This window comes from Rhipicephalus microplus, chromosome 2, assembly GCF_043290135.1.
Source record: "Rhipicephalus microplus isolate Deutch F79 chromosome 2, USDA_Rmic, whole genome shotgun sequence".
NCBI lineage: Eukaryota > Metazoa > Arthropoda > Arachnida > Ixodida > Ixodidae > Rhipicephalus > Rhipicephalus microplus.
Genome location: NC_134701.1, coordinates 222,186,585 through 222,197,277, shown reverse-complemented (window position 1 = coordinate 222,197,277; position 10,693 = coordinate 222,186,585). Strand labels below are relative to the sequence as shown.

The window sequence follows — 10,693 nt, the reverse complement described above, 5'->3', positions numbered from 1 at the left end:
ACGTCCCGTTAGAGACCGGTGATTTTAGAAGAGAACAAGACACTTTGCGTGCTCTGCCACAAGCTGCATCTTCTGAGGCAGCCTGAAGCTGCCACTTAAGAGAGACAGAACTGAACTTGCTTTAAAACAAGATGTGTTAAACGCACAAATTCTTATATGAAAATAGATTTTCTCACCGCGAAGCTGATTAAACACAAACGTTGTTATGTGCCGCAGATCGCCCTTGTGATTTCTTGTGTATGTGTGTGTTCGTGACCAGTGAACGTTCGAACTACTGAAGTATCAAGGAAAGAAAAAAAAATGGAGTAGGGTATCAAGCCTTTCAAAAAAAGCCTGTGGATCAAGTGGGATATATGGAGTGCCTGCCCATTGAAACACTTGAGACTCTGTGTCAGACGAAGTGAACGCAAAACTGCTCAGATGGGGCCCCGTGGTAGCCGGGCTGAGAAGATGGAAGATTAGACGGCTTTTGAAAACACGCGCGTCGCAGGACAGCCAGATGAGATTGGCCGTGAAGTAGACGGGTGCGGTGGATCGTGTCACAAGTGGATTTTGTTGGACAAGATTGTAGGATCTCGCGGGAAAAAAAATTGTGCCACTGTCGGTCCTTCTGAGTTGGTCGACAAAGACATGGCGGGGCAGCGGAGAGTGACGCCTGCTGCTAGTCTACTGCTGGCATTAAGCTTTATCGTCACAGGTGAGTGCTTTGATTATAAATATATCTGTATACAGGTGCTGTTAGTAGCCGGAAAAACTCTATGTTTGCGCTTAGAATCATGTGTGACCTATTATGAAAGAAAACTAATATAATACAAGAGCTGCTCTTATGCTCACTTCGAGGGCCATTTACATGCGACAAGTGGTTGACCAAGGTACACGGGCACAGATGTTGCTGATCACAACACAGAATGCAGTTTTATGGATGCTCGTTCTCTTGGGAGACGGTAAAGCGTTGAAACAATCACCGCAGATCATAAAAACTTCGCTTACTAATATTGTGGCCTGTGCTATATGAGATGCTTCTTAGATGTGGTCGGAACATTAGGCCGCATACAGGCTACTTGGAGGAAAAAAAAAAGAGTTGAACGTTTCCTTTCCTGCAAGTTACTACCCCTGAACCGTAGGCACAAAACTCAATCGTAGTCTTAGGTAAGCTTAATAGTGTTAAAGTAGCACTGCTAAACCTTAACGGAAACCAACGGAGTCTGTTTCAAATCGCAAGACGTATCAGAAATCTCGTTTTCATTCTCAGTCAGCGTTCGGGTAAGGCCTAGTTTGTAGAGGTACTTTTGTTCTTACAAAAAAAGATAGCTATGAGAGAAGACGGTTTCGCTAGAACTAGCAAAATGAATAACTTAGGCAATACACAATTTTTTGATAGCTATCACTACTGAAAAAAAAGCTGATACATAAAAAGAAAATCACTTGAAAAAAAAAGGCGATACCTAATGAAGCAAACGCTTCTGGGGGCAGTGCTATTTAAGATAAACAAAAAAAAAACAGCAAATAAAAGGTTGTAACTGCAGAATAAAATAATAAGCTGTTAAATATGTATGATAATCATATTCAACTGTTTAGTAGACCAAAAAATAAACGTATTACGCACATGGCACGTAATTATGAATGGTTTGAACAAAGAACGCCACTGTGGTAAATATGGTCAAGCCGTTCAAATAGGACATTTTGAGCGTAATTTTGGACTTTAAAATCGGGCAGCCTTACAAGCCTCATTATACCGTCGGTGAACTAGGAAAACCACCATGAGTGAAATAATCAGAATCATTGACTTTCAAATACACCCGCCACGCAGTAACACTTTCATACGAAAACGATGTTGTGTAGCAGAGCTTCATCGTTATCTACCTATACCGAACGAAATTCTCAATTCCTCAAGGAATAAACGTTGCCATGCGTAACAAAGTGACTGGGCCACTGATTGAAGACAGGGGAATTTCCTTGTAGAAGACATGTCTTACGTTTTTGTTTATTTTTTTTTTTGCAAGAGCCGTTCTAGATGGAAACTGTTTGCCATCGAGGACTGTATATGTGACATCTTATGGTGCCTTTTTTTCGTGTGCCAAAATTGTGTTCATAAAACGATGCATGAAAACCCTCTGCTCTTATACATTACGCACAATTACCTAACCAATAAGCAATTATTAGTGCTCACAATTCACCCCCTCAATCTCTACTTCGCTAGTTTCGAGCTTCCTCTAGCATCTTTCGGTTCGAATGCGCTTAGCTGTAGAGGTTAGTGAAAATACGTACTTATTCTGGTCACCATTTTGTCGTGACTTATTTATGGTGGCAGTACTGCTACTAAATATGCGCTTAAATTCGATTACAGGTAAATGCGATTACAGCATAAGAAAACAGCAATTTGGACAAATAAATCTCGTGCCTTTTTTAAGATAATATGAGAGAAAATGCTGTGCTAAAGCTTCGTTAACCCATATACGCCATGTTCGGCCAGTACTCCGTAAACCGCAACGAAACCATCCTTGCACACGCTCATTCGTTCATTCTTCATCAAGTTCGCTCAAGGCGAAGGTAAAGATTGATGATCGATGATGAAACAGTGAGGAAAATTTGATGTGCAAGTGAGGGCAGGAGCTTTTTCAGCGAGGAATTTATTTCCGGCGGCCTGCTTTCATTATTGTTGGAAGAAATGTTCGTTACAAAGGCATTAGGTCTTTCGGAACCTTCGATTGAGCCAGGTCACGGGATTTTAAGCATGTTTTCCATCATTCCGTTCAAGCGGAGAACTTATACGAATGCAAATAGAAGACGTAGGTATTTGCAACCTCAAAAGAATTCGAGTGTTAGCCGATTAACAAAAGTAGGCTACCGATAAATAACGCCTATAACCCTTTTCGCAATGCTTCAAAAATGTAATAATGATACATATTTATGTTTTGTTCTTTGTTTTACCAGCAGGACAGAAAGCGAATTTCAGAACGACTGGGAAATTAACAACGGCAAAAAAACGTACGCAAAATATATTGCCTAGAAAACATTATTTGAGTCGCAACGGTCACTATTGCTAACAACTTGCTAACAACACACCAAAGCAAACCGGAAGAAGAATGTTATCAAGCCGTGAAAAAACAAGCGAAATAACACAGTTCTTGATCACAGCATGAAAGGAGCAATTAAGTAATCAGTTCTACAGGGAAAGCTGTTAATAGATCACAACTCGGGTCACGCGCAGTTGTATGTTGTCCACCACCGCCACCGCCGCCACCGCCGCTGGTGTCCGTAACCACATTGTGCGAAATTAGAAAAAAAAACCTTGCACCAATGACATAGTGGGGCTTGAACCCGAGTCCACTAGGTGCCATCCCAGAATTATACCACTGAGCTCCTTCGGTGCTTGTGAGATGTTGTCAAACTTGCCTTTGGCAGGCTTCATGTCAGGAAAGCAATCAAGTTAATGCGACTTATAAAGCGTTTTACAAGTGCGAAAGAACAATGCGATTAGCGTAACGAGTGGGCCGTCTAATGCTCCAACTCATTACAAAAGGTTGGTTTTGTTTTCCTAGTAACTGTGGAGCATACCCACTTCAGCCATAATTTCTCATCGTCGTCAGCCTCTGCACGGACAATTTGCACAAAATTCATTGCAAGTGCTTAGCGATCCAATACCCCGCGTCTCAGAAGAATGACGAAAACTAGCATAGAGAATGCCGGCCTACTTCGCAAAAGTTTATTATTAATGTCTTGTAGGTACCAAGCAAGTATGCTTGCAGTAGTTACCCAATGAGTGTTTTGAAAAGGCTCTGAAAGTCCGCTTTTCTAGCTTTTGCTGTGACTGTGCTGCGCCTACCACGCAAGCCTGGCGTTTCTTTAGTGGGATTTCTGAAATTTTATACCTTTCGTGATGCTTTGTGATGATTCAGACAGAAAATTTTGTTCATTACACGTTCTCTCAGCTATGATTATGTTTTCAGAGGAAACAGGGTGGAGCAATCGCCTGCATAAATCATGTAATGAAGACAAAGCGGTGTTCGGGAACGGGCGCACTCTTGGTTAGAAAAACTTAAGAACGAAGTTAGAATAAGAGCAGCGGGCCCAGCGAATAGAATGTTAAGCGTATGCTTCAATTAATTTTTGTTTCAATCCTGCTAGCTTGTTAAGTGCTCATATTTTTTTACCTTTTTTTATTTGTTTTAAAATTCTAGTTTTGCTATTGTGTTTATTTTTAAATGATTCATATCTCAATGTATCCGCCTCGTATATCAAATTTATCTCTAAAATAAGGTGCCATTCATTTCATGGCTAATCACCCCTCTGTGGAATTCTCCAGGACTCTAAGAAACAAACAACAAACCAATCATTGTACGGGCGTTTTGTTTCTGTCCAATTTGCAAAGCTAGAACCATCTGCAACCTTCAACATCCTGTTCCAGTGAAAAATACGATTGAGCATAAATTTTGTGATGCAATGCGAGAGTGAGGCTTTTTGTTGAAAATTTCAGTGCGGAGAAATGAACGGTAGCGGTTTAATTCGCAGAAAACCGTGCTTAGAGTGATGATCTAGTTCGTGGAACGAGGTTTAAAGTTTCTCCCATTTCGGTGATGCTAACTGAACGGTTATAGTTCGACGAAATGAACCGAGGTGCATGATTTTTCGTGGAATCCAACATGGTTGCTGATATGAAGAGCCTTGACTCTCATACACATGAAAATAATTTCATTTGTGGCTGCACGTCCATAGTATATTATAATGTTTTCGATTATGGAGTAAAAAAGAAGCTACTTAGAAAGTAACTAAGTGTTGTTTTCCATAGGATGTAATGCGTTCTGCTGGCGATCCTCAGTCAGGGCTGTCGTTAGGCGAACACCAAGGGACGGATAAAATATTACGCTTTCAAGGGTATGACTATAATGAAAGTCAGTTGGATACGTTGTATTCGAACAAGTAGTCTTCGTAGACCAACATTTTTAATGGTGCAGCTCCTTATTTACCCCGTACAAAAAATCTACCATCATAATGAACGGGTATGCACTGCAGTAAGTGGGCAGGTCCCGCAATTCACCACAGGTCCACTGAATATGAGGAAGGCAACACACAGCCAAACTACCGGGTATCTCACAAAGCAATTTGCGTCGCCAGTGTAGGGTAGCCAACCGGACGTCTTTCAGGTTAATTTCCCTGCCTTCTCCCTTTTGTTGCTTCGTCCTCCTCCTGTCACAAATCTGTCACTATAAAAAATGGGCATGTGGCACAGAAACGGGGTGGATTCCGCTAAACACAACTTCCACTAAAAAACAAAGCAACAGTTAGCCCAACGAAGGGCTGCGCAGTGACGATGTCGCGCCGAAAAATTGGCCCCGTTCCACTAAAAAACAAAGCAACAGTTAGCCCAATGAAGGGCTGCGGAGCGACGATGTCGAGCCGAAAAATTGGCCCCGTATCTGCATGTTACACCGCAAATGTCGTCGCAAGACGATAGTCTTGCGTCTGGAGAGAGTGAACAAAGCATTTACTTCATGTTCTGCGCTAGAAAATCGGTGAATGGCATTCTGGAGGCGCTGCATTAGAGTGCCTCGAGCATGCAGCGCAGGCGAACGAGCGCGTCAAGTCACGTCACACTTGAGACATGAGAGCTATCTGGCAGTAATCCTGGAAAACGGGGCACGTGCCATGCACTCCCGTCTCTGAGTTGACAAGGTGTAGAAGGCAAGGCGACGGATAGGTGCCTCCACCATGTCGTCTTAGCAAAGCGTTGGAAACAATTGCCGTTTCGTGCGAGCGTTGCATGGCCAGCGCACCGTTATAAAGACTACGATCCTTAATATTATTTATCTATGCCTTTTCTAATAAAGAAAAGACATACATAATATTGACGTGTCGTTATGGTGCCTCAGATATGCGCAACAGTTACTTTTTGATTGACAATTGCACATTTATGAACGCTGAACCTTGAGCAATATTGGTGGGCGCTGCAAATGGGGTCAGCCGTTTAGAGTATCGTTTGGTCACTTTGATGCTGTTTAGGGTACCGTTAAGAGTGAACAAACAGACACATGTACAGACAGACAGACAGACAGACAGACAGACAGACAGACAGGCAGACAGGCAGACAGACAGACAGACAGACAGACAGACAGACAGACAGACAGACAGAGAGGCAGACCAACATTTTTGCGTCGAAGGTTCCCAAGAAAGACTATCGTCTTTAACACCCCAAAAATGTACAACGAGAGAATACTAGAAAACAGGAAAGGGAACGACGGCTGCGAGAAGAAGGCCTACGCCAGCAACGACGGGCCTGTGTCCTCTCTGTGGTTTAACTCGAACACATCTACGCTGAGAATCATGTAAAAACAAGCTAGCATCATTTCGCTAAGGCTAGCAATGGGCTAGACGCACACTGCAAACCGCAAACATGTTCCTAGCTAAGGCCTGGAAACAACCTTGATTTAACCAGGCTGGTCGTCCTAGAATTGTCCAATTTCGCTCTTTCGAGGCTTGCGCGGCTTAGTGGCGCCATTTTTTAAAAGTTTATTTTGATTTTCCAGAGATGACGACGATCAAGCAAGGTATTCCGAGCAACCTGAATAGGGTGACTGTTAGAATTGTTAGTTATAATATAATAAGTCACACTGTCCCAAGCAAAAAGGAAAAAAAAGGTGGAAGAAACTCGAGGTGGGAGAACAAGGCATAATTTAATAAAATAGAAATGGCAAGGGACCAAGTACTGATTCCCTATAGGAACACTAAGCGAAGGGTGCTGGGGAGGAACTAACATCACTAGTGAAAACGAAATGAACATTAAAAGAAAAAAAAAGCCTAAATTCTGGTAGGCAGTTTAGAACTGCAGAGTAATTTATTACAATGCTTCATCATCATCAACCTTACTCAGTTCACTGCAGGACAAAAGCTTCTCTCCTGTTGCGCCAGTCAACTCGGTCCTGTGCTTGCTGCTGTCACTTTATACACGCAAACCTTCTAATCTCATCTGTCCACGTAACTTTCTGTCTCACCATCACCCGCATGCCTTCTTTTGGAATCCAGTCTGTGGTCTTTAATGACCAGTTGTTATCCTGCCTTCGTGCTACGCGCCCTGCCCATTACGATTTCTTCTTCTTGATTTCGACTATGATGTCCTTAACACCCGCTTGTTCCCTGATACATTCTGCTCTGTTTTTGTCCCTTAGGGTTACACCTATCATTTTCCTTTCCATTTCTCGCTGAGTCGTCCTAAACTTGAGTTGAGCCCTCTTTATAATCCTCCAGGCTTGTGCTCCGTAGGTAACTACCGGTAAGATGCAGCTGTTCTATTCCTTCCACTTGATGGTTAGTTGCAATTTACCAATTATGATTTGAGAGTGCTTGCCAAATGTGCTCCACCCTGTTCTTATTCATCTAGTTACTTCAATCTCGTGGTTCGGCTCAACGCTTGCAACGTGTCTCAAGCAGACGTACTCTTTTACTTCAAGTGTCCTGCTACCTATCTCGAAGCACACTTCTCTTCCGAGGCTCCTGTACATTACTTTCGTTTTCTGCAGAATAATTGTAAGAACTACGTTTCTGCTCTCCTTATCAAATTCAGTAATCATGAATTGCAATTAATTTTCTGAGTTCTTCAGCAATTCATTCTCGTCGTAGAAGCGCGGGTTACAAAGCTATTATCCATTAATTTGTATCCGCAACTCTTCCCATTGCAGGCTCCTGAAAACCTTCTGTAAGCATGCTGTAAATAGCGTTGGGGAAATTGTATCCGCTTGTGTTAAGCCTTTTGTTATTGGTAGTCTGTCACTTTCTTCCAGAAGTACTATGGTGGCAGTTGATCCACTGTAGATTTCTTGCAGGATGTTTATATATGTAACAGATGACACATGACGTCAGTCAGAACACCAGTTTATTCTGACTCTTCGTCTTCCTTGTCTTCCTTCTCCATTCACCCGTGAAGCGTCACATATATGCTTTGTCGACACCCTGATTCCACAGCGTCTGCATGACTGCTGATATTTCTTCTAAATTAAATGCCTTTTTGTAATCTATCAAGGCTATGTGTAACGGTTGGTTGTATTCTGAGCGTTTATTCATAACCTGATTGATAATATAAATGTGGTTCATTGTTGAGAAGCCTGTACGAAATCCTGCTTGATCCTGCTTGATTGAATTCTAAATTTGTCTTAATTATGTTATGTATTATTTTTTTAAATAGTGTTTATACTACGGAGAATAAGCTGGCCGGTTTGTAATTGTTCAAGTTGTTGTCCCCTTTCTTATGAATTAAGATTATGTTAACATTCTTCCAAGATTCTCGTACCCTCCCCGACAGGATACACTTCGCTGAATGAGCGGTCAGTTTATCTAACACAATCTGTCCACTGATGTTATCTGATTCTCACCAGAAGCTTTGCCCCTTTGCATTCCCTCCAAGGTTTTCTCGACTTGTTCTGTTATTTCTGGCAGGACGCCATCTGGGGTACTGCTAGTTCTTAGATAATGGCCGTTTTTGTACCGTCTCCTGTACAAATCTCTTTAAAACTGCTCCGGTACTTAAAGTATCCTATTAATTCGTAAATTTAGTTTGTAAATCTGGTTTTTTTTCTATCCAAAGTTTTGCCTTCACCGCTTTGACACTTCCTCTGCTCTTTAGAGCATGTTAAATTATTCCCATGTTATACCTTCTTACGTCAGATACCTTAAGCTTAATCATCACTTTTGAAAGCTCTGTCACATTCATTTTCTTTGTTGTGTGGGAGGCTTCACGCTTTGATGTTTATAATGAGGTTTTTCGTCTCCCTGGTGAGATTGCTGGTGTCCTGTTTAATTACGTTGCTTCCAACTTCCATTGCACTCGTGATAACGATACTCATTAGATTGTAATTCGTTGCGTCAACGCTAAGGCCGGTTCCCTCAACAAGAGCCTTGTATCTGTTCTGAAGTGAGACTCTGAATCCCTATTTTTTCCTCTCAATGCTAGCTAATTTATTGACTTCTTGCGCATCAGTTTCTGTCATTTCTTCTTCAAGTCTAGGCAAATTCAAGACTCTATATTTATATGGTCACTGCATCATACCTTTACAAGCCCTTCCACTACCTGCCCGATGCCTGGGTGCACACTCAGTATTAAGTCTTGGTTGTTCTTACTTATGCCATTGTGGCTCCTTCATGTTCACTTACGATTCACTCGTTTTTGGTAGAAGGCATTCAAGATCCGTAAATTATTGCGTTTTGCAAATTCTTCTAATAACTCCCCTCTGGCTTTTCTTGTACCGATGCCATAACCCCCTACGGCCTAATCTCCAGCCTGCTTCTTTCCTACTCTGGCATTGAACTCGCCCATCAGTATAGTATGCTGTGTTTCTACCTTACTCATTGCCGATTCCACCACTTCAGAAAGGCTTTCAACAAATAGGTAACCATGGCTAGATGCAGGGGCGTAGACCTGCCCCACTTTCAGCTTGTATCTCTTATTAAGTTTAATTACGATGCTTACCACCATTTCCTTAGTGCTATAGTATTGATCTAAGTTACAAGCTTAATTTCTGGGGATAAGGAACCCCCCTGCCACTTCTCTTCTGGCAGCCAAGCCACAATAGCAAAGGACATGCCCACTCGGTAGCACGTATAGGTCTAATCTGCCTTCATAACTTCATTTAGCCCTATTAAATCCTATTCAACACCCTCTAGAACCTCGAATAGCACATCTGACTTGCCTCTCCAGATAAGGTTTTAGCGTTAAGCGTTTGCAAGGTCGGGTTCCGATGGCGGCCTCTCCAGACCCAGAGATTCTTCGATCACTCTGTTGCGTCGCAGATCTGACGGCTACAGTGTTCAGTTGCCCCTGAGCCACTGGAAACTGAGGGCCGATGGTTAATTGGCGTACACATGTGGGACGTAGTGACTAGATACTACACGATGGTGGCCAACTTTTTCTGGTGAGAGAGTGTGTTACTGGCGGTGGTCAACGGTGAGGCTGAAGCTCAGGCCTCTTTATTACAATTCCATTAATACGCGCATAACTTTTTTAAAAAATCTGGTGAGGAATTGAGTGGCACCAGTATTTGAACTTGGACCTCTTGCGCACGAGGCTGATACTCTAACCACTGTGCCATCGCTGCTACAAACAGTGGTCAATCAATAATCATAAGACACGTTCTAATCAATCAAAAAACATGCCGTCAGAAAAGTGGAGTCCAGATAGAAATACGCATTACTGGAAAAAAAAATCACAATTAGAAAAAAAAGAACTTCGGAAAACCATTCTGCGTTGAAAAAAGATACTATCCTCAAATGAATAAACAGGTTGTTTAAATATATTGTCCATTATTCTGCATGATATAGACATGAGAGACATGGTTCAATAGTTGGATTATATTTATAACCGTGTTTATGTACTGCAATCCTGATTGCAGTCCTTGATACCAGTTTTCAGGTAGCACACCATCTTGATACTGTTGTGAGAATATGCGTACCAGGATGATACCACTATTGTTTTTCGTAGACTTTCAAAGTTTGCTATCACCGTCATAAATTCTACTAGGAGACGTTAGCTCCTGTTATGCAACAAAAAAAAAAACTAAATTATCTCTTCGAGAATGAACCTCAGCGTGGTCTAGCTGATGGCACAGTATGCGGGCTTCCGACTTATGCTGCTAGCTCGTTGAAGCTGACTTGCCATTGCTGAAATATCGTAGCCCGGATTTCTACAAGCAAATACCAGACATGCCTT

At 42.1% G+C, this 10,693-nt stretch overlaps 1 protein-coding gene across 5 annotated transcripts in view; it reads left to right on the top strand.

Annotated features, from left to right (window-relative positions):
• Positions 1 to 451: 451 nt before the first annotated feature.
• LOC119169563 (cell adhesion molecule Dscam1-like) overlaps positions 452 to 10,693 on the top strand; it is a 491,221-nt gene continuing 480,979 nt past the window's right edge. For all 5 annotated transcript variants that reach the window (XR_012886621.1, XM_075876196.1, XM_075876190.1 and 2 more), the window contains exon 1: positions 452 to 697. Coding sequence is in view for 4 of the 5 variants with exons in the window: in XM_075876196.1 (XP_075732311.1) it covers positions 631 to 697 (67 nt within the window). In the remaining variant the exon portion in view is untranslated. The remainder of the gene's footprint in view (positions 698 to 10,693) is intronic.